Source organism: Ostrinia nubilalis, chromosome 12 (assembly GCF_963855985.1).
Source record: "Ostrinia nubilalis chromosome 12, ilOstNubi1.1, whole genome shotgun sequence".
In the NCBI taxonomy this organism is placed as follows: Eukaryota; Metazoa; Arthropoda; class Insecta; order Lepidoptera; family Crambidae; genus Ostrinia; species Ostrinia nubilalis.
In genome coordinates this window covers 2131911-2156138 of record NC_087099.1, presented here as the reverse complement: position 1 = coordinate 2156138, position 24228 = coordinate 2131911, and the positions used below count along the sequence as shown (strand labels likewise).

The 24228-nt window shown below is 36.5% G+C and overlaps 2 protein-coding genes across 3 annotated transcripts; one reads left to right on the top strand and one right to left on the bottom strand.

Moving 5' to 3' along the window:
- The first annotated feature begins 8530 nt into the window (after positions 1-8530).
- LOC135076459 (kunitz-type U19-barytoxin-Tl1a-like) lies at positions 8531-11703 on the top strand. Its single transcript, XM_063970925.1, has 4 exons — positions 8531-8720; positions 9534-9728; positions 10228-10382; positions 11417-11703. The coding sequence occupies exons 1-4, from the start codon at positions 8555-8557 to the stop codon at positions 11681-11683; spliced, it is 783 nt and encodes a 260-aa protein (XP_063826995.1). The 5' UTR covers positions 8531-8554; the 3' UTR covers positions 11684-11703.
- Positions 11704-13866: 2163 nt separating this feature from the next.
- Positions 13867-23091, bottom strand: LOC135076458 (transmembrane protein 135-like). 2 transcript variants are annotated; one of them, XM_063970923.1, is made up of 10 exons: positions 22912-23091; positions 19460-19642; positions 19007-19140; positions 18092-18215; positions 17272-17429; positions 16067-16157; positions 15741-15893; positions 14794-14934; positions 14263-14429; positions 13867-14049 (listed from the first exon to the last, which is right to left on the bottom strand). In XM_063970923.1, the coding sequence occupies exons 2-10, from the start codon at positions 19616-19618 to the stop codon at positions 13995-13997; spliced, it is 1182 nt and encodes a 393-aa protein (XP_063826993.1). In that variant the 5' UTR covers positions 19619-19642; positions 22912-23091; the 3' UTR covers positions 13867-13994. The 2 variants fall into 2 exon arrangements, with proteins under 2 accessions (XP_063826993.1, XP_063826994.1); XM_063970924.1 differs by lacking the exon at positions 13867-14049 and having other exon boundaries at positions 14302-14429; positions 15752-15893.
- Between the last annotated feature and the right edge of the window lie 1137 nt (positions 23092-24228).

The following is a 24228-nucleotide window of genomic DNA, read 5'->3' as shown; positions in this document are numbered from 1 at the left end:
AACACAATAAGATCCACTTTTTGCTATGAAATTCTTAAATGAGTATGGACTCTTTACGGGTATACTGATGTCCACCAAAAATATATCGGAATGATGATTGACTAGTTTGACTACCTACGTTTTGTTTTTTTGATGATTTTGCGTATTTTTTCCAAGGAAGGCTTTTTAGGTTGAACTTTCTGCCTATTGATGGGCAAAGGAGACGGGTTAAATTATATTTATTTTTAAGTAAATGCTTAATAATTAGTCGACATCACAAAAGGTAGCAGAAAGGCGCTCTGGACGCAGGCCACTACCAATCGATCAACATGGAAAACATTGGGGGAGGCCTATGTTCAGCAGTGGACGTCCTATGGCTGAAATGATAATGATGATGACGCTTGATAAGACGATTTAGCTAGCTAATTATTTACAACATTATTTACAGAAAATTAGCTGTAAATAAAATAGCAAGGTTCAATCGTTTTCTGTATTTTTTTCTGTAAAAAATCGCCAGACTTGGCAAACGTACCAATAAATATTTTAGTGTAAGTTTTCTTTGCTAAATTAAATTTCACTTCATAGGTTTAAGAATTTGTATTTTTTTGTATTGATAAGAAAAAATGTTGAAATTCTTGTCACGCAGAGATTTTAATTCATCTTTAAAAGACACTGTAAATAAAATAAAATTCCAAGTGATACCATGTTTTGTGATGTTTTATTCTTTTGTTTTTTAAGGATTACGTACCTACTAGGCCTAGGTAGACTTGCATTAAGAAATCCTTGGAACAGTGCCGAACCTAATCTAGTCCCGAACCAAGCAAGCTTAAACTGTGGGTGGGTACCAGAAAACGGACTAACATGATTATAGTAATATCAATCGAGGGTAAAAGTGAGCCACTGCGAAATAAAAATATTTGCTAATCTGCATATCTGCGCAAATACAAGCATTGCACCATAAAAGTTCGACCAAGCGATGGCGATCAGTAGAAATCAGTAGGGTCGCCCATCGTCATCGTGCACGAGGGCAGCACGCGTTGGTTTGGTAGGACCATAATGTATGGTAGTACCGACTTGATAGTGTGGTACTGTTTGGTTGTGGCACCCTTTGCCAGTCATGTCATCTCGTTCTGTTGCAAAGAATCATCATTTGATGAGAGCAAGAGCAAAAACGGAAATGGATAGTTAACAGTTTGGCCGTGTGTACGTGAAATACGGAACGTAGATAGTCCAGTCATTATAGTAAGTTCACCTCGGAATTCGAGATACCCAGCTGTAAGTCTGTAAATACGTGTATATTGACACCCTAAAAGTTGTCTCAAAACCTACATATGGTAGGGTGTAAGCAACTATTAAATTTCAAGGTCAACGGTCACAAAAATCGGTTTTTTGCGCTTTTTTTAGAAATATCTCATTTCCTGTGGGTTTTTTGCTATTTGTATTTATTATCAATATTGTAGAATACTAAATTCTCTACAAATTTTGTTTAAAAACTTTTTTTATACGGTGAACCGTTTTCGAGATAGAGGGCGGAGAGCGCGCGGTCACTGCATCACTTCAGGTCTACTTAAGCGGTTTAGATTTTTCATACAAAAGGATTTTCCCGCTAATTCCTGTGGGAATTTCGGGAATTCCTTGTTGTAACTAAGCTTTGAGTTTACTAAGGTACCTACATGCCAAATTTCAAGCGTCTAACTTCCGTTAAGCGTTTAGATTTTTCATACAAAAGGATTTTCCCGCTAATTCCTGTTCCCGTGGGAATTCCTAAGTATACTATAACCTGCCCAGGTGTATGAAGAATAATTGTACCAAGTTTCGTTAAAATCCGTCGAGTAGTTTTTGTTTCTATAAGGATCATACAGACGGACAGAATTCTATACATGAAATATATTTTCAAAATAACTATCAGGGGGTGATTAGTGATCGATACTGATGCCAAAAATGCAATCAGTAAAATTTTTGTCTGTCTGTCTGTCCGTCTGTATGTTCCTTATAGAAACAAAAACTACTCGACGGATTTTAACGAAACTTGGTACAATTATTCTTCATACACCTGGGCAGGTTATAGTTTACTTAGGAATTCCCACGGGAACAGGAATTAGCCGGGAAAATCCTTTTGTATGAAAAATCTAAACGCTTAACGGAAGTTAGACGCTTGAAATTTGGCATGTATGTATGTAGGTACCTTAGTAAACTTAGGTAAAGCTTATTTACAACAAGTAATTACCGAAATTCCCACGGGAATTAGCGGGAAAATCCTTTTGTATGAAAAACCTAAACCGCTTAAGTTGACCTGAAGTGATGCAGTGACCGCGCGCTCTCCGCCCTCTATCTCGAAAACGGTTCACCGTATAAAAAAAATTTTTAAACAAAATTTGTAGAGAATTTAGTATTCTACAATATTGATAATAAATACAAATAGCAAAAAACCCATAGGAAATGAGATATTTCCAAAAAAAGCGCAAAAAACCGATTTTTGTGACCTTTGACCTTAAAATTTAATAGTTGCTTACACCCTACCATATGTAGGTTTTGAGACAACTTTTAGGGTGTCAATATACAAGTATTTACAGACTTACAGCTGGGTATCTCTAATTCCGAGATTCTTACCTAATTTAAGCTTAAATGACTGGACTAAGAGAAATACTAATGTATAAGGAGATAAAGCAAGAAGAATAAATACTTTAACGTACCTCGTGCGTGCCTGGGACTGCCCAGGTGCCCGGTTCCACTGGCCACAGGGCACTGCCCACTGGGGCAGTGCCCTATTCTGGAACCGGTTTGTTTATATTTCACTTGGTCCACACTTTCACCATTATACACACTGATTAAATACACAATATTTATAAGATTTCCAAACCAATTCACAACGATATTCCACCGAAATACGAAATTAAAATCCCAATTATACAGGAGCGTCTCGCGACCCGACCGAAGACATTTGACAACTGTCAATTTCCCAACTACCGTTCGAATTTTACAATATCTATTATAGTTCCAAAATACTGAACTGTCCTATGCATGACATTGACAGTGGGGCGCCACCGTCAATACCGGATCGCTGGTTCTGATTTTTGCCATGTTGGAAACCATACATTTGAAAGATGGTAGCGCCCCCCTGTCATTGAGTTTGGTGGGACAGTTCAGCGTGGGTCATCTATAAAGTGAACGCACACTTATCCGAGCCGAAGGAATCGAATTTTATAATTCTTTATTATTACCTACTATAAAATCTCACGCTCTTGTGGTTGAATTCGGACTAATTCAATTTCTATAAAGACAATTTTTAACCGCTTGAGTCCCAGACGGCATTTATTAATGTCATAACAATTGATTATCTATTGTGTCTAGATTCGCGGAGCTTGAAGGATTAAATATAATTCGGGTTCACTGTTCACTCATTTATCAGTTATTCAATGAAATTATGAATTAAAAAAACCCGTTAATTATTCCGGTAATTAACAGATTAATATTTTACCATTTCACAAACGCCAGCATCAACAAAGTCAAAAACTACGAGCATTTTTCATTTTTACACCAAGAATCAAGAAAACAAACGAATCCCAGCTCCAGCATAAATGGGTAGAAAATTATAAACGCAGTGCAATTAGAACGTGCTAGAAAAATCAAATTAAAACCTCTAATGAACAAACATCGTCCACGGGAGATTCCCGGTGGGGCGTACAGAGTAGGTTCAAAATGTAGAAGCAACTTTGGTTGGGGAGTGGGAATTTTTTCACTACTAGATCTTGAAATGGTAGACTTGTTGCTATGTCGAAAGTTTTCAGAAGTTTGTGTGAATTTCGTATTTTGGTCCTTGATGCGCAAGGATTCATGAAATCAAGATGAATGTAGAGGTAAAATTATTAAGGAGTAAAAGAGTTTCCTCTGGAAAATTAGAGAGGGCCGTGCTCCTGTAATGAAGATGATGAGTTGAGCTATGGTTTGGTTATGAAGACGATGAACTTTTTAAATAGAAGTTTTGTTCAATAAATCAATTGCATCTAGCAGACTTAGTAATTTGCTACATAATAATGATGGATTTAAAATGCTCCACTAATTATTGCACCAAAAAGAAGACTCATAGTGACTAATTTTGAAACAAGTATTTTTGTCTGACTCAGACAAAAACACTTTCTTCTGTAAATAATCTTTATGAAAACATAAGCCAAAAATAGAAAATCTCTCTGAATCGGGCTACTCTGTAGCATTTATTCAGGGCGTCTTCCCACCGGCGCAGTTTGCGCCGCGACTTCCGTCACTACACAAAGCCTTAGCTAAGGCATTCTGCAAACTTATTTGTGGGAAATCTCTAAAGCGCACAGTTTTAACTTCAGGAAAATGTATTTAACTGTGCGGTAGTGCGTTCACGTGATCGTTGTAAGCCAATTGTTTTCTATGGTGAATAAAATATGCTAAATAAAATAATTTTATTGTTTGAAATTTTTAAAGCCTTGTTAACTATGATAATATAAATTAAGATACTACAGACTTAAAAAGTGACAAGGTAATGTCTCACCTTCGTAAAATAGAAGAAGATGCATATTATAAAGAAATAATGTTTCACTTAGTATTGATAAATGAAAATCACAATTTTAGCTTAGTATATTTCGATAAGTGGGAACTTCGCTCGTCCCGCTTAGCGTTGAAAGGTTTAAAGTTTGCTTATAATAAAGTAAGCTCCCTGTGGGGTTAAGTTTGGACTTCACTAAGATATATCCCAAGACATCGCAGTTTCGCTTTGGTACTGTTGTACTGAAGACACAAGGTATTAGGTTATTTCTATCAAAAAACAAAACACAATCTTGCCTCACCACCCGTTGCGATTGAGTGGGGATTTAGCTCGCTCCGCTTCTGTCGGCCGGGCTTAGCATTGACATGTTTAAATGTTGCTTATTCCCATGCTGGCTATCTGTGGGTGGTATTAAGTAATTGGACTTGACGTCATCTCGCAGATGCTTATAAATATGAATTTGACTAACTTACCTTTGAAGATGATTGTAAAGATGATGATGATGAACCTGCGACATTTATCTAAAAACATCCTAGTTTTGGCTTTAGTTTGCTCTACCGTTCCACTGAAATAAGACACACTAGGTATTTCTTTCTGTCGAAACACAAAACACAATCTTGCCTCGCCACCCGTTGCGATTGAGTGGGGATTTCGCTCGCTCCGCTCGAGCGCTCGTGTGCTCTGCCCGCGCTTGTATCGGGCGGGCTTAGCATTGACAGGTTTAAATGTTGCTTATTCGCTCGCTGGCTCTGTGGCTGCGGATTTCAGTATTGGCGTTGATATTATCTAGAGTTTGAAATGCACTATAATGATGTTGTTTATTGTGAACTTCTACAATTGACCGGTGACCTCTTGCATTGAACTGTATACTTAGGCTGGGTTGCACCATCTTACTTTGACTTTAACAAAGTAAAAAATCAGTTAAAGTCCATACGAAAGCACTGGTTATCGTTATAGTTACCATTAAAGTGAGGTGTTGCAACAACCCAACCTTAGACTTTATTGAATAAAAAATTCAATATTTTTCTTAAAAGCTTTTTCATAGATGATTAATCTAGCTACTTTTCAAATCCAACAAAATTAAACAAGTTAAACTTATTTTGTAACCAATCAAATCTAAAAACATTTATGCAAGCGGCTGCAAAGATTGATCTACTTTATTATTATACCCAAATAAAGCCATGGCAGGCAGCTGGTTATTAATATTCTTAACAATCCAAAGGGAGGTCCCACTAACGAGATCATGGCCCCCAGCCACAGTTCATGAATTAGGGTGCCATACTTCAATGCGTTCATTAGTCCAATTTGCTTCAATTCCGCGCTCTTCAGAGTTGTTTTCTGCGAAAGAGGGAAATACTACAAGGATATTAATATTATGGGATCTAAAGGTTAATGATAAGAGCCATAAAGGTCAAATAAAAGGTTATAAAATAATAAAAGTCATAAAGAGCAATTAGATTTTGCCTTGAAAGCCTTGAAAAGAGCGCTTTTTTACGTCCCGTTTAAACCCTACCACAGCTTCGGCAGAATAATGTGGGACAGTGCTGAAAAGAAGCAGCGGAAGAAAATCAGTCACTATAATGTCAGCCTCTTCTTCAAAGTTTAAGTTATCATTCTAAAAACAAGATGCGATGCGGTCCATTAGAAGTACACACGCCCACACTGTTAACTATCCATTTCCGTTTTTGCTCTCGCTCTAATCAAACGGCGATTCTTTGCGATAGAACGAGATGACATGACTTTCAATGGGCAGTTAACACTGTTGGCGATAGTACCTACGCATTTGAGATGAACGCGCTAATCTCAGGATACTGCTAGTCCGATTTCAAAAATTCTTTTTGTGTCGGATAGCCCAATTATCGAGAAAGGCTTTTGGCTATATAACATCACCCTACAACCAATAAGGGGCAGAGCAGTAAAGGAAAATGTTGCAAAACGCGAAAAAAAATTCAAACTATTTTCACTTGTACGAAGTCTCGGGCACAGCTACTTTATTATATTAGTAGGATATACTAGATAACACGCGCTTGCACAGAGAACCTGAAAGCATTATACGAGTACAGAGTATCAAATTACATGTCCGTTCAGATAAAAGAGCGGCGATGCAGCTTAGAGTACTACGTCTATCAAGCATAGCACATCAAGCTACCCATTTTGTTGGAAAATAGCATCTATTACCTCTAGATAAGAGACCACAGTGCTAATCTTGATATGGTGTTTGTACCTAGAAAGGGCCGAGGAAATGTGTGTGTCATTACCGCCTAGGCAGATCTGGGCTAATAGGCTTTCAGTCTCTCACTTTCTTTCTTTTTGTGCCTAAGATTAGAAGGGATATTTTTAGTGATCACTCACGTCTTTTATTCTTTGCTAACGTTGTTTATCGATTTCAATTCGATAAAGTACAGTCGACAGTACCTTTTGCAGACTTTAAAATTTTCCAAAATCGATTTTTTTATCTACATAAGGAACCAGAAACATTTTCAGTACACTTGTACTGTATCTGTTCACCTATCATATATACATAATATGTAGTTACTCAATCGACTTATCAAATATTTTTCAATAGTAAAAAAGTTGCAGAATATAACAGCCACATGTTAGGCTTTTTGTTTTTTCGTCCACGTGATTTTTTCAGATCAACGTGGATGTCCGAAAAAATGTATTTTACCTCACCCCAAAAACGCATTAAGCATCAGACCGTCAGTGAACGCTCTTCTACACTAATATTATAAAGAGGAAAACTTTGTTTGTTTGTTTGTTTGGTTGTAATGAATAGGCTCAAAAACTACTGGACCGTTTTTAAAAATTCTTTCACCATTCGAAAGCTACATTATCCACGAGTAACATAGGCTAAATTTTATTTTGGAAAAAAATAGGGTTCTGTAAAATATGTAGATAATGTAGTCCACGCGCGCGAAGCCGCGGGCGGAAAGCTAGTAAGCTATAAATCTAAGGTCATGTTCACATTAGTTAATCCAAACGGCACAATACGAAAGCCATCCAAAATCTCACACCAACTCCGCAACATTCTGAATAACTGCTAAAACTAACAGCGTGTACTGCCTCAAGTTCCCCCGCTCCTCAATTAACAATGCAAATGTATCCTGGAGAGAAAGCTGCTCCAAATTTCATACCGTGAATACATATGGTAATTGCGTTTTAGCACAAGAAAAACCTTTCCGTGGTAACTCGTTAAGACAAGCTTTATTAGTTCGTTAGTGTTTTGTCTTGGTAGTTAAGGGTTGCGGGGAGTTAGAGTTGGAGTAAGAAGTCTCGCATACAGATGCATGGTTAGGATTTGGTGATAGTTTTGACACGTTATAAGTCTATGGCTCTAGCTAACCCATCGTTTTGTTTTTGCTATTACAATTCCATGTCCGTGCTTATGCTTTAGTCAATTGACCTTAACTTCGAACTTCTCCTATGTTCTTCTGGTGAATTTCGTTGCGGGTCCAATGACAGTTTAACTTTCCCCCGGGACAAAGTTGACCTTCACTGGTTGGGTTATTATTGGCGCTCAAGCTATAGGTAGGTCCTGGCTACCTACACATGAGTTGCAGAGATGGGAATAGTATTCAGTCGATTGATTGATTGAACATCTGTACCATAGTAGAATCAAAATCTGTACTCTCTCGACACTAGGGTGACACAAGATAGTGTAGACGATTTTTAAGATCTATCGGATACTTAATATTTGTCATAGCCACATTAATAAACAATATTATTCTATTTATTTATTTTTTATAAGTATAAAACGTAATATTTTACCAATAATGATCACTTAATAATATCCAGCAAACATGACGTGTTTATATTTATCAGTTTCAAAAACATGACACCAAAATTGATGTATTCGATTTGCCTTCAAAAATTTAAAACTATTTAAATCAAAATATTAATGATTGCGTTTTATTCATGTATCACTGGAAATTCATTTAGTTTATCACAAACTCTTGACAATGGGTGACAAAATATCGTTCCGATTTCACAGGTCGAGCACAATTTTATGAATTGTTTTATCGGAGAACGTAATATATTCGATATGCGCATATAACTATTGGCATGAGTTCGGATGAAACGTTCGCTTTTATTGCCCCAAGTTTTCTGAGAATGGAATTGCGTTTTCTGTGTTTACTATATCTGCAATGTTTAGGAGTGCTGGGGAGGAAGGAGTACAACACCCAATCTGAACCAACCGAAGCTGTTAGTACTATACACACTCCGACTGGTATGTAATTTGATTATAATTATTACAATCTCAAATAAACTGATAAAATGTACTTCCCTGTGTATTACTAACTAGCTTACCGCCCGCGGCTTCGCCCGCGTTGAATTTTGTCTGTCACAGAAAAACAATATCGTGCGCGTATTTGCTCACCGTTTAGACCTACCCTGGACTACGACGAACATTTTAAAACCAAAATCAGCTCAATCGGCCCAGGCGTTCTCGAGTTTTAATCAGACTAACGAACATCAATTCATTTTTATTTATATGTATAGATAGATAGATAAATTACCAAAAATATTTAACATTTATCCGTACCTATTTCGGACTAAGTATTCCCAGTTGCCCCCTATATCACTGTTGGGTGAGAAAATTTCCCAACTGGTTCAACGATTCGTGTCAGAGGGACACAACTGGTATTTTTTTCCAACTGTCACGTGTGATACCGCAGGGGGTAACAATTGTTACGTTTTCTTCCCGTCCATACATAACAGTGTATATTATTATCTTCTATCTTTTCTAATGTGACTTTAATTCGTTTACGGATCTTCTCATTTCTGATTCGATCTCGTAAAGAAACACCGAGCATAGCCCTCTCCATAGCACGCTGCGCAACTTTGAGCTTCTGTATAAATCTGCATCTGCTTGGGGGCCTAATTTCAGCAGTGGACATCTTATGGTTGAGATGATGATGATGATCTTTTCTAATAAGTAAAATTACATCTTTAGTCAAACAGTACAAACTTCGATTCAGCTTGATAAACCCTATTATTATGACCGAAAACATCGTTATTATCGTTGTCTTTTTTTTCCCAGTCCTCCTAAAGACATGCCTCCTCAAGCCCGACCAGGGCCCGTGCCGGGGTAACATCCGAATGTACCACTATGACCCTGAGAAGAAGAACTGTTCCACCTTCAGATGGGGCGGCTGTCAGGGCAACGGGAACAGATTCGACAAACGCAGCCAATGTATCAACACTTGCTTGAGCAACGCCAACATGACTAAAGATAGTAAGTTGTATTGTTTTTTTTTAATTACATGCATGTGAAAAGTGTTTCATAATTTACCTACTTGTGTGTACACACATCGTAAAAAAAAAAGAAAGTTACTCTAACTTGTGAGAGTACCTAACTTTTTTTTTGTTAAAAACAGGATAAATATTTGTTACGGCTAAGCTCCGACACTATTTTGAAAAACAAATTAATAACGTTTTTGTACAAAAATAAAGAATTATTAATTCATCATCCTTGAAACGGCTAAACACATTTTGACGAAACTTTATCTTTCGGCAGATTTATTATTATAATGGACATGTAACTTTAGTTATTAAATTTAAGAAAAAGAAGACAGGTCTTGTGCATCATCTTAGGATAAAGTACAATTTAGACAAGGCCATAGAAAGAAACTATGTGATTGAAAATAAAATTATTTGTTAAAAATAAGTTTTTATGTGATATTGTAGTGTTACATTTTCAAAACATAAATAAAATAAATAAACTACGCTTTCAGTATACAGGCCAAGATACTGCTCTTTGACTTTTGACTACGGGTTCTGCTTCGGTGCTGTAAAGAGATATTACTTTGATAGATTTTGGAAGGTCTGCAAGGAAGCACTTTACTCTGGATGTGGTGGGAACAAGAACAATTTTTATGATTTTGATCAGGTAATTAACATTTGAGTCTTAAAATTTTTTTGACTTACACATTTTATGCATGTTTTAAAACTGCAGAGAACTGAGTAGTACGCAGAACTGACGGCCGATGGGACAGCAAGGTTCTGGAGTGCAGGCCACGTTCCGGAAAACGTAGCGACACAAGGCGAACTGAAAACCTCATAAAGGTCGTAGGAATTTAAGGCGCTGGATGCAGGCCGCTATCAACCGGGCGATGTGAAAATCATTGAGAGAGGCCTATGTTTAATAGTGGACGTCCAGTGGCTATATGATGATTATGATGAGAAAACTGAGTTGCGCAATTGCATTCCAAAGATTAACTCTACCTTGTTTTGTCACTGAAATATATTATTATTACAAAAATAACATAAATTAATTTTCGTAAGTCAATGCAAACGAGCCAATTTAAACTGTTTAGTTCCCTTATTATTTGTTGGAAATCAAACTTATGACAGTCTTTTAGGTCCGGTTTCCACTAAAGCGTAGACACAAAGAGATGTTTGAATTTCTAACCGAAGCTAATAAGCAGGGGGTGATGTGGAAATAACGAAATCTGATTGCTTTTTCAAACACGTCTTCTCTCTTCTCCGCTTTGGTGTAGGTCGGGCCTTAAGACCATTCTTTTGAAGGTAATTTACAACATTATTTTAAGGGTCCCAACATTGATGAAACAAACGCTGGCCGTAACAGAGTATTACACTTGAAAATTTCGACGGGTTCATCCTGTGTCTAAGTAGCTCAAAATCAAAAAATCAAAAGTATTTATTCAGTTTAGACCACAAGTGGCACTTATGAACGACAAAATATTATTAAAGAAAATAATAAAAAAAGAAAAGGTAGCCCTTATGGGGCACTTTACATGTCTCCTTATCTTTTGGGCCCTACCAGCGCTTCGAGACAAACATATGGCAAGTGCTCAGTGGGAAGAGCAGTCGCCCTGCAAGCGGAAGGTCGTGGGTTCAATTCCCGCCTTAGGCAGTTGAAAAAATCGTTCAAATTGTTTATAATTTTCAAATTATTTTTAGTGCGACTCAATATGCCGGCTAGGCAAACCACGCAGTGAGTATTTGAGAACGCCAAAGAAGAAAGAATCTGCTGATGGCGTGAAGAAATACCTGTACATCAACCCGCCTCAAGCCACGAAGAAGCGAGGGCTCCTCCAGATCACAACCAAAACCACCACAACTACCACTACCACTAATCCGAAAACTAAAAGTACTAGGAAGACAACAACACCTTTAAATGTGTGTATATCAGGGTCAGGAGGAGAAACTTACTGTTTTGAACAATAAATCCATTACTGAACCAGTCACCACGTTTCTAAAGCATTATTTCGCAAACATCCACGAATTCATTCACGTAAAATCTGAAATATCTCAGTTCAAATTTTCAGCGTGCCACTAAAGTGCCTCTGAACTGTCAAATAGTTGCAAAAAATGGTTCTGTTTGACGTGACATCTTTTTATCTCACTGTGTTGCTGCTAATGACATAATATATCTCGCTCGCTCAGTTATTTTTGCTCTTCCGCTAGGTATACCTATTAACTTTATGGTTCAAATTCAATCACTTCTAATTTCTAACTATTATATAGGTAAAATAAAAAACCATTGATTGGTTGAATTTGAAAAAAAAATCAACCAATCAAAGGTTTTTATGTTTCAAATATGGGCATTAGTCACGCAGCCGCGTTATAAAGGACCCTTGAAATACCATCAGCTTATTAGAAAGAATTCTTGCTTTAAAATACTGCCGAAGGTCAAACTTCCAGCAGAGTCTGTCGAGCTTTGTGAATAACGAACTGTAATTGTACTAATAACGCTTTGAGAGCTCTTTGTGTAGTGCTGGCTACTAATTACTTTAATTCTGTTGTTCATTTTAGATGGAATAGGTTTTGAGGTAACGTTAAGTGTCAATAGAGTCAACGAAGTGTATTAACGTGGTAATAGTCTCTAAGATTGGACTAAATACTTCTGAGAAACCTAATACGTTAATATGCTTGTGTATTAATTATAATAAAACATTTCTTACATCTTCACACAAGATATTATGATAATTTAACAGCTAGCAATGGTTCAAAAACTGTTTAAGGAGTCCAAAGAGTAGTATCTGATGCAAATAAAAAATAAATACATAGTAATTGGATCAGAAAAGTTCGCTAGTGGTGGTAACCACGCGTCCGAAAGCGTAGTATAGGCAGGCCTCCCACTCGGTGCACTGACGATCTGGTGATGGTCACGGGAATACCTGGATGCGGGCACGGGCAGCGCTGGACTATGTTGATATCTGTGGGGCTTTGTCCAGCTGTGGGTGGTATTCCAAGTATAAATACATATATTAAGCTACTACTACATCTATCATTTTAAAACAAACACAACTAAAACTAACTCTACTACGTACGTAATAAACATATTTTTACCTTACCTAATAATAAAACAACTTGATTTAAAAATACGTAAACAATTAATTTATTATAACTCCGACACAACCAATTTGCTAATATACATTCTAACTATAGATCACAAACACCGTAATATATTAAATTACGTCGAAGAATATTATGTTATTCTTTACAGCGCTTTAAAAACGTAATACCTTACTAACTAGTATGATGTGTTATTTTTTAACTATTAGTTCTCGTTGAATTGAAAAACAATTCAATGAGGGCTATCGTTTTTATACTTCAGTTAGCACCACTGGCGATTGACATGACCCTACTCTACAGTGGCGCCACCCTGGTTTCAGCGCTCACCAATAGGGAATATGAATCGATTTTAAAAGTTAATAAATTATGTATAAATAAACACTTTAGTTAAATCATAGAATTTCTGAAAAACTAGTATTGAAATCGGGCTGGAAACAAAAAAGGTACAAGTGTTTAAACTTTGTATGAAAACAGCTGAGCGTGACGTCAAAATGTCACGCGCCCATAGTAACTTGTATGGGACTCTGCGTGTCGTTCTAACATGACGTCATTGGTCATGAGATCTCTAACGTCTATTATCTTAGGTATCTTTTGAAATTTTTGTTAAATAAAAGCACTGATTGATTGGATAATGGCTACTGAAATGTGAGAAATAAAAAAACCTTGCATATTCGCTATTGGCGCCACTGTGTTCGCCACTAGCAAGTGATAGTGACCTTACTCTACAGTGGCGCCAACTGATGAGCGCTTAAACGATAGCCCTCATTCACGACATACGCCAAGTCAAGATACAACTTTATTAGTCTTTTATAAATAAACTAGCTTTCCGCCCGCGGCTTCGCCCGCGTGGAATTTTGTCTGTCACAGAAAAACTTTATCGCGCGCGTCCCTGTTTCAAAAACCGGGATCAAAACTATCCTATGTTCTTTCCCGGGACTCAAACTATCTCTATGCCAAATTTCATCAAAATCGGTTGCGAGGTTTAAGCGGGAAAGCGTAACAGACAGACAGACAGACAGAGTTACTTTCGCATTTATAATATTAAGTTGGGATTGCTCAATATTAATATATTTTAAAGCTATTTTAAATCAAACTAAGGCTACTCCTTGATGTTCCATGCGCATTTACGATTTGTACCGTCACCCAAATGTGTGCATTCCAATCACTAATAAATATTTTATCACATGTTTCCTTTACTTATTAATTCCGCAACTCGTTGGTGTATTGCTTCGCAACTGTAACAAAAAAAGTAATGATGATAACATATAACTTTTTGCAACCTCAATTTTGTGCGTTTTTGACGCCCTCTGCCCCATCTAAGGGACATAGGACCTTAAGTCAAGTAAGTCATTTTGTGCGTTTGTTCTTCTCTACTATTAAGTTTTGCCAAAACAAAAAAAAAGACGAAGAAGATATTGAGGATAGACAAATGTTAAAGGATAACTTACTGTCCATGACTAATAGTGTCCGTCAAATTCATGATGTACGGAGGACATGCCTTGGTGTTCACGAATCTAGAGGTGAAGAGGAGACCCTGACAGGTGCAGTAGAGCATCTCTGGCAGAGGAATGTTGTCAGGTATAACCTTCTTCTCGTAGAGAATCGTTGAGTATAACTGGAATTTATGGAAAGTTTAGCAGTTAGTGATGGCCAGATACTGTGACTTTACATGGCCTTAAAGACTTCTTCATGCAAAGTCGGCAGGAACAGCAAGATTAATAAAGTTAACATAAGTATTCCTACACTGTTACTTGGAAATATCAAAGGTAATAAAATAGTTCCCTCTATTAATCCGATCGGAAGACAAACTTTGGGATCAATACATTCTCTAACATTCAACTTGCCACCACAGTATCGGATTGTCGTCCGAACGATCCATATCTTGCAATTTCTTTTTGCGTCATGTCCATATACTTCTGCATACTTGATTTTTGCAAATCCAGCGTACCCTACAAACCACTACAAAAGATTATATTTACCTTCATAGCCCCAGTAAGTGAAGCTATAGCGACTCCTAGGCTTGGGCTGAACACCATTGAAAGCCCTGCCAGGTAACCGGCTGGTAGCGCGAACAGTTCTGAATCGTATCCTTTCTTCCGACACAAGAAGCACAGGACAGCCTGGGGAGAAATAATTATACATGCTGAATATACACAAAGGTAGCAGAAAAGCGCTGGACGCAGGCCGCTACCAACCGGGTAACATGGATAGCATTGGGGGAGGCCTATGTTCAGCAGTGGAAGTCCTTCTATGTAGTACTTTTATGTACTATTAAGTACTATAGAAACACACATTTTTATTGAAGGTTATATTATTTGGGTAACAACAGAATACGTCACTGGAACTTAGGTCCGTTTTCCACTTTTCAAATTCAAATTCAGAATTCAAACAGTTTATTCAGTAGGTACATAGGCCCTTTCCAGGGCACTTATACACGTCCCAAATATAGCTAGCCCTACCACCACTTCGGGACAACATAATATGGGCTGGTGCTGAGAAGAAGTGGCGGAAGAAACTCAGTCACCTTTATCAGCCTCTTTTTCAATCTAAAATTAAAATTAAGATGGTGACCTGAGATGTGCAGTGGAGACAAGTGGAATAGAGTCAATGTTATTTCCACTAAAATGTAACAGTAAAGAGATATGTAAATAATGAATTATATCTAAGTATTAATTATACTTCTCGTCTTCTTTCGTCTCGTTTCTGTTTTGGTGGGAAACGGCCCTTACGCCAGATTTCTCTCACAGGGAAGGAAAGAATAGGAATATTAATAGGTTATTTAACTTTAATGGAAACCCTTTAGATTTGTGACTTCCTAATTATGATATTATCACGGGGAGACTTTAGCACCATCAATGATTTTATCATAAAAAACTTGCTAAAATGTATGTACTAAATCAATTTAATAGTAACTATAGTATCGTACTCTGTAAATACCGATATAACTGCCGAAGAATAGAGCCATCTTGAAGTGTCTTCCTCTCAGGGAGGATAGCGCTCGTAGAGGCGTTTTTATCCTAGGCAGGATTAACTTAGCCAGGCTGATGGCTAGACCGACGGCGAAATAGGTTCCGTACCCCTGGAAATGAAATCAATATAACGTAAAGAAAAATATTCATACGATTCAACATAGGTAATTAATTAAAAAGTCAAATTGAACTGACTAACAACCTACAAGTGACATCATAAGTTCTAACGCAATTTAATATATTTTACATTTAATTAGTTTAAGTAAAATGGAAAGTTCTTCACCTTTAGAATGTGTTTCTGGCAGGGTCCCTTGTGCGGACACGGCTTCTTTGGGTTTTCTGGATTCCGATTTACTTTTTCCGCGTTGTAAATCCTGTGTTAAAGGAAATATTAAAGGCATTGAGAGTAAGGTTTTCTCTTTAGAGAAATAAATAATACTTTTACTCGATAAATTAATTTAACAAAAACTTATAGCACTTAAATAGCAGTATAGATTCATAAGTCTTTTGTTTCAATTAATTTAATACAGACCTAATTTGAAATTCAAATGAGAATTCAAAATGTAAATCAAAAAGTTCAAATATTGACTAAATACACTGTTGTAATAGTTACACAGTTTAAGATTTTAACACAATAACAAATTATTATTAATATTATTAGACTTATTAAGCCATTGCACGTTTCTATCTGTTTACATAAACTTTGGACAGTTGAGTTAAGGATTGTTAAAAACTTTACTTTAAAACTAATTTTTGGTTAAAGTAAACAGAAGCAGCAACTGCACAGCGTATTCGAAACGTCCCTTGAGTAAAAATGGCGTCCATGCATCCACGTCCGTAAATTCTAAAAGCATTTCGGTGTTCAGTTTTATCACAACTTGTAAATAGTATACAATACTGTTAACTAATTCTACTGAAATAGAAACTCATTTGAAATTGGCAGCTTTGATTGTGATCACACAAAGTTTACTACAATGTAACATTTGAAAACAAAATACTGCTTCAGAACATAAGTGCAACTTGAACTTGACGCACTTGTCACTCAAAGGGAAAGTAAAAAAAGCCTTTGGGTTTCTTTTTTTCGCGGAGTAAATGCTTTACGAACACTGCTGCTGTAGTGTGGATTGTAGGAAGTTATGTGGAACTTCTTGACGAATGAAATAATTGAATCGCGAGTTACGTCGGGCCCAGAACAGACGGTGAAACGCAACTGCAACGAAACTGCAACTCCTAGTTACTTTTGAGTTGCATCTAAGTTTCTGCCATAGCGTCCGTTGAGACACCACACATGACGCGACCAGTTTGAAACATTTCAGTTTCAGTTTCATTCATCAGAATCATCAGAAAGTTTCGTTGCAGTTGCGTTTCACCGTCTGTTCTGGGCCTAAGACTGCTGTTGGCATGCATAACGTTCTTCAGGAAGAACTGGAAGATATATTTAGCTAGGTTTATGTTACAAAACTAAACGATATAGTACATTATACTTACCACAATAATGGAGTTCTTTGTTCTTTAGGCTTATCTCCTTCCAGCCTCATCATGTAGAACAGCAGCCCACTCCCGATCATGAACATCAAGGTCTGCCTTGACTTGGTGATGTTGAGGTACCCGGCTTGACTCGCCAACCGCATCCAGTACTCGAGTAACTGCAAGGAATTGTATTTAGAATCTTAAGCAGACCTTACTGTAAAGACTATTCCCACCTCTCTTTCCCACCGCTGCAACTCCTGTGTAGCCAGGATCTACAGCTTGACCTCCAATAAAAACCCAACCAGTGAAGGTCAAGTTCGTCCCGGGGGAAAGTTAAACTGTTTATCAGAATAGACCTTACTGTAAGTGTACATACTTATGTGATGCAATAAAAAATATTTGAATTTATGGCCCAACCAGTTTAGCCAGCGTGAGGAGTATAAGCCAAATCCTCCATTTGCCTCTGGTGAATTAGAGAGGGTCGTGCTCCTGCAGTGGATACTAAATGATCGGATGATGAGATAATGAAGATTAATATAATAGGTACTTTGCAACGGAAATGTATAGTCAAGTGTCTGTGTGATGTAGGTATTGTTAAACTTTACGTACAGTTAACGTCACGATTTGAATAATTTGTTGCAGGTTAAAAATAACACTTAAAAGTTAATAGGTACTTAAAAACAAAGAAACATTAAGGATGCAATAACATTTGAGTATTGAGTGAGCAAGACTATAAAAAGCTTATCAGAGAATCTCAACAATGAGGGACTGCCTAGAAAGAATCGAATAGAAGATCTAAGCAAAAATGATTACTGCATAGAATTAGGTTTCACTTTACCTGATTAAAAAATAGATTAATGACTAGACTCCTTCTGCTCGGTGGTTCCCAATAGATGTTGAGGCCATTCAACGTCAGTGGCACTAACAGAGACGATATGTAGCTGAGCTTTATTCCAAATTGACTGAAAACAGAACAAAAAAACATTTGAACGGCCGATGGGACAGCACCAGCAACCTAATAGGTGGACCAATGACCTCATAAAGGTAGGAGGAAGGCGCTGGATGCAGGTCGCTACCAACCGGGCGATGTGGATATCATTGGGGGAGGCCTATTTCCAGCAGTGGACGTCCTGTGGCTGAAATGATGATAATGAAACAGTTGAAAACACAAAGAAGGCCGTCTTCCTTCTGGTTTGAACAATAGTTTACTGGCGAATATGCATTTTCATGTTTTTCGATGGTAATTAAGCAATCACCTTCATGTCATTTTAATCTTTGCTGTAGATGTGACAAGGACGTAAGTATATTTATAACACAAATATTATATACTTTCTTAACTTTAGAAAAGGAATATTTCATACATTCGTAACTGTGTTCATTCGTAACTACATTCATATAAATTTTATATAACCCTTTCAGGCCTGATTTCAGATTTTTTTAAATTATCATTTTGCCTAAGGCGGGACTCGAACCCACGACCTTCCGCTTGCCGGGCGACATTAGTTTACACTTCCCGTGTTAGCTAGTTTAGTCATCCCTAACAAAATCAAAGTATGATAACTGAAACATAAGAATACAAGCCCACAAGATGGACCGACGACCTCGCAAAGGTAGCAGGAGGACGCTGAATGCAGGCCGCTACCAACCGGGCGACGTGGAAATCATTGGGGGAGGCCTATGTTCAGCAGTGGACGTCCTGTGGCTGAAATGATGATGATGATGAATACAAAATAACTAACAGTACATACCTTACCTAAACAAGCAGTTACTTGTGATGAAGGTGAAAGGCACGAGGAGACCGAACGTGACTGATCTGCAGTAGTACTCCGCCATTTTGATCCACATTTCTTTGCTTTTGAAATGCTTCATGTGCATTGGTAGTTGTGCCTGAAATTATACATAGAATTGTTAAAGAATATTTTATCTTGCTATCGTAGGTATACGAGTACGTCAAACTCCATATAAAAAAACATCGGTTATGTTAGTTACGGCTAAAGTTAAGATGGTGCTACTCAGCCTGATGTAATAGGACAAAGTGCAAAGTAAGTTAAAGTGACTGTGGGCTACATACTTAACTGTCGCAGAACCTACAAAAGGTAGAGTAGTAAACTGTTTATCAACACAACTGTAAAGTCTGCTGTGTTGTTGACTGAACTCACGGATCTACAAAATGATATACAAAGAGTACAAGAAAAAATTAACTTACCAAATAAACTATAGTATAAAAACGTAAGCTGCCTTTCACAGAGTCCATGAACGCCCTGGGCAGCACTCCTATACACGTCTCCGACCAGGGGTGGAATATATCCCGACAAGCCTGGCCACGGCACACTTCATCGAACATCGGTTTGCTTATCACCACCATTTTGGTGATCTGTTGATTTATATTCTGTAACAATTTTCTTTTGTTTAATTTAACAGTCTATGGTTATGAAGATCAAGGCTGGGTTGCAGGCTTGTTTTCAAAAAATACCGGTTATGGTTATAGTTACGGTTAAAGTAAAGGGGTGCAACTCAGCCTAAGGATTTAGGACTGCCACTGGCTACAGGCAGCTACCACTAACAAAAGCAATACCTAACTAGATCTGGTAGTCAGTGGTAGTCCGCACCTATATTATTTGTATAATATACTTTAGTAACAGATTCTTATTTTGGCGTGAAACGCATAATATTAAGTAATTTTATATTTTCCTAGTGTTCTTAATGCAGACAGCACATCTAGGTAAGCACAGTGATGTCTTAAACAGTTGTGATATGTGTTATTTTTGAAGATAAAAGTATTATTTACTGTAGTTTGTAGGTTGGGTTCAATGCTATTGACCTTAAAAAATATGATTTCGAACTTTGTAGTGTCAGAAGTCAATGGCAACTCATAAATACCACCACGTTCGAGTCAGTTGTCACAATTCATACAATATTTTCAACTTCAAGGAAAGATGAAAACACGTCACTATTTTTAGTGTAAGTATTATATTTACATAAAATATTCGTAAAGGTCACAGTTTTGAATACAATCAAACAAAGAACTCATGTGAAAAGTACCTTTAAGTCTCGTACATAACATAATAATATTATCAGTTTAGACTTTTACATAATCGAATCTAATTTGAGTTACAATTTTGTTGTGATGTCAATTATTGTTATCTTAAGATACAATTATAATCCTAATGTTATCTGTCTTTAATACATTGTTATTCTGCGTATTTTTAAGTGTTTCGGATCGTTTTTATGAAGACTAAATGGAGAACTGGATTCGATTCCAATTGGAATCTAGTACTGGAGGGTTCTTCTAGAATTACCGTGATCTATTTATGTCTATTGAACTCAATATTTGCGGCAGCTGGTTCGAATTCCGAAAGGTAAGTGTGAAAAGATCACGCAATACAGAGTAGATAAAAATTTGAAAAATGTTTATCCAAAAGACAAAAAAGAATTAAAAGTCTTTAAGGTATTTTTTTTTCATGTTGGCTTGCGCTTTTACACGTCCCAAATATAGCTTGCCCTACCACCAGTTCGTGACAACATTATGGGCTGGTGCTGAGAAGAAGTAGCGGTGGAAACTCAATCACCTTTGACCATTGGCTCTATCTACAATATGAAATTATATACAATAAAGGGATCATGGTCAACGTGACATTGATCACTTTTGCGTCACTAATAAAACTACAATTTAGCTCATTCGCTCCAGTAGAGAGTGGGTGTAATGGATCTAAGACATCAATAGTCTATTCTTTATAGAATAATAGACATAGCACTAAGTTTGGCCTTCGTTGAAATGTAAATACTTTAGTAATGTACTAATTTCTATGTAATGTAATGTTCTTACGAATGGTACAATACAGGTAAAATGTCACTGTCACTGAAACTACCTCATCATTATCATCACTTTAGTCATAGGACGTCCACTGCTGAACATAGGCCTCCCCCAATGACTTCCACATCGCACGGTTGGTAGCGGCCTGCATCCAGCGCCTTCCTGCTACCTTTATGAGGTCGTCCACGCTGCGTAACGTTCTTACGTATGGTACAATACAGGTAAAATGTACGATGTTGCGTGAAAAGGTGACACTGACACTGAAACTACCCCATCAACATCACTTCACAATGGCTGGTTGGTGGCGGCCTGCATCCAGCGCCTTCCTGCTACCTTTATGAGGTCGTCGGTCCACCTTGTGGGTTGAAGTCCTACGCTGCGCTTTCCGGTACGCGTACGTGTACGGTACTAACTACTAACTGACTGGGTACTAGGTACTTTCAAAAAGAGACTAAATGACCACAGATGTCCGAAACAAAGAAAACATACAGATTATGTTCTTTTTTGTGTGCATCCTTTGGTGATTATTATGATATTGTAAGTAAATATTTCTCATAAATTAGAGGCCTATTTTGAAGCAAGTTTTGAAGGTTCTTTTACCATTTGAAAAGAGAACAACAACTATTTTCTACTTAACGTGTAAGCAGGCTTAGTTTAATGCAAATTAAAACTTCAAAACATCATTAGCATGTCTAACTTTTCAAACAATTGACAAAATGTAGGTATTGTAAAAAGCTAGTAGGCAGGTATTTGGAAGTAATTTGATTGTATAATGAGGGATCATGCTTTGATGACCTTCAAAAATCTTGTAACATTTACCGTTGATCGTAAATGATCATAAAATTTTTTAGGCTCAAATAATGAAATGACACTTACCTAAGTATGATTCATAATAAATATAGAACAAATAAATACAAGCGTATTGTGGGACCAATTATTGAAATTCAACCAATCACATGATGTTACCATAAAAATGAATTTTTTTTCCTTTTCTGACATGACCTACTTATTCAGTGCGATCTGAAAACTATTTTAATTACTTCATTGAATAAAAATGTTAATAAATAGAGTTGATATTAATTATTCATAATTATTACATAATCTGTACTATACTTAATTTGTTATTAAATTGTTTTTATCTGTTTATTAAATGTTTGTCAAGAATAAATGATTTCGTAATCAATAATATCGTTCATAGTTGGTATCTTAGGAAAATATATTTAAAACGGCATAGATTTCCAAACTTCTCTGTGCTATGTTTGAATCAACCTCAGTATTAATTATTATGATTCTTAGCTCCATTCGAGACTCAGACAGACCGACAGGCGTATAGTCATCTAGATATAGCAAGCAAGACTAGTGCTAATTTAAACACTACAAGAGTTACCGATGCGTGGTGTGCCTGTTAGTCCCGTTTATCGATTCACGTTGTTGTAAATCGAATAATCACTGCCGATTAATTGTTATTCAACCATTCCAATACGAATCTATTGTTCATTAACGAGTGTACAAAGTTCAATTTTATTATATGCTTGTTGAAATAATGTTATTGTAATCTTTTAATTAAAAATACCTGGCACGATAATAAATTGTTTCAGTTAACTTACTAAAAGTAATTAATAAAAACTACGAAGGTAATAAAAGAAATCGGAGGACAAGTCAAGGATTTTAGTTAATATAGAATCAATATTGTTCCCATAATCTGACAATATCGAAACTTAAGTATAAAAAAAATCTAATTAAACTTCGGCTACTAATTATAGGTAATATTTAATTAAGTTGATCTGCCAAAGTGAAAAAAAAATAGCAATAAAAAAGAAATTAATTAACCCGAAACTACTTACCGTCAAATATTCCTAGCGGAAAATTTAAATATTTCGCATAGTAATTCAGTTCCAAAGTCCGTTTCACTGGGGAAAACACATGAAGATCGTTCGAAAATTCCAAATCCGAAATTTGAAAATGTGTAACTGGCCACACGCGTTCTCGAACGAAGCAAAAAGCATACTGAGGTGCTTAGTAGAGCGCTGCGCACCGACACCGATCTATCGTGCTCTATGGACGGTGCATTGGAATAGCATAGACTCGGCGCTTGACCGATCGTGAGAGAGATAGTGTTGAATTGAGCATTTCGATTTAATTTTCCAGTGTTTTACTGCCGGATTTTTTTTCAGTGGTTGGTAATACTTGCTGGCTAGTAGTACAATTATATTAATAGTAGGTACATCAAAGTTAATATTCATAAAAGTTGTTTATTTTCTGGAAAAGGGCCTTTAATACTTTACTTTAACTTGCATTTTTATTGCTTAATAAAATTACGTCATCATAATATAATAATAATTTTCCTTTGTTTTTATTGTAACTACGTAAAATTCATCAGTTTTAAATTTGATTTATATTGTTGTCCGTACATAACTAGGCACTATACACACACTAGGTACAAAACAAAGTAATGTAGATCATCTAGTTTAAACATTATGTAGTTTTGTATAATATAACAATTATGTCACATAAGTTGTAAATTTTATGAGTCACGTAAGTTCTTGAACAGATAGTTAAAAAACAGAAACACATTTTAACACTCAATCTACTCAGTTATGAGGGTAATTAAACTTTTTTAGTTCCATAACTACTTGCAAACAATATTTTAAAACACGTTTAACATTGCCAAAACCTTGTAAAGACTTTATAACAGATAAATGAAAATAATTGAAAACCAGGAATTGCAAAAATGACGTGGAAATTCGTATTTCATTCTTATAAGGTAAAATAATATGGGTGTAAGCACTCCTTTACCAACCGTGCAATGTGGAAGTCATTGGGGGAGGCCTATGTTCAACAGTGGACGTCCTATGGCTGAAATGATGATGATGACGAAGCACTCCTTTTATACTAACCTTATAATAATGATTAATTTGTTAATCCCAAATACTAACAATTCATCAAACAATACAAATCATTGCCTGAATTCAAATAAATTAATTTCGATATTATTGAGTACAATTTGGAATACGGAAAATGCAATCTACTGTTTGAAAAACCGTATTTTCCAATTTGGAATTTATAATTAGAATTGGATTAATTAACGCGACAAGTCTAATAGAGTATTAGCGCGAATAATTGATAACCGTTCGCGCAAATAACAAACTAGCGTTTGATAT

Excerpts from the sequence above, each read along its gene's own strand:
- LOC135076459 (XM_063970925.1), top strand. The coding sequence starts at position 8,555 with ATGAGTTCGGATGAAACGTTCGCTTTTATTGCCCCAAGTTTTCTGAGA. Across the intron at positions 9,729-10,227 it reads CGCCAACATGACTAAAGATA|TATACAGGCCAAGATACTGC; the intron begins GTAAGTTGTATT and ends CTACGCTTTCAG. Across the intron at positions 10,383-11,416 it reads ATTTTTATGATTTTGATCAG|TGCGACTCAATATGCCGGCT; the intron begins GTAATTAACATT and ends AATTATTTTTAG.
- LOC135076458 (XM_063970923.1), bottom strand. The coding sequence starts at position 19,618 with ATGGTGGTGATAAGCAAACCGATGTTCGATGAAGTGTGCCGTGGCCAG. Across the intron at positions 16,158-17,271 it reads CAAAGAACTCCATTATTGTG|GATTTACAACGCGGAAAAAG; the intron begins GTAAGTATAATG and ends CCTTTAACACAG. Across the intron at positions 14,050-14,262 it reads GACACTATTAGTCATGGACA|TTGCGAAGCAATACACCAAC; the intron begins GTAAGTTATCCT and ends TTTTTGTTACAG.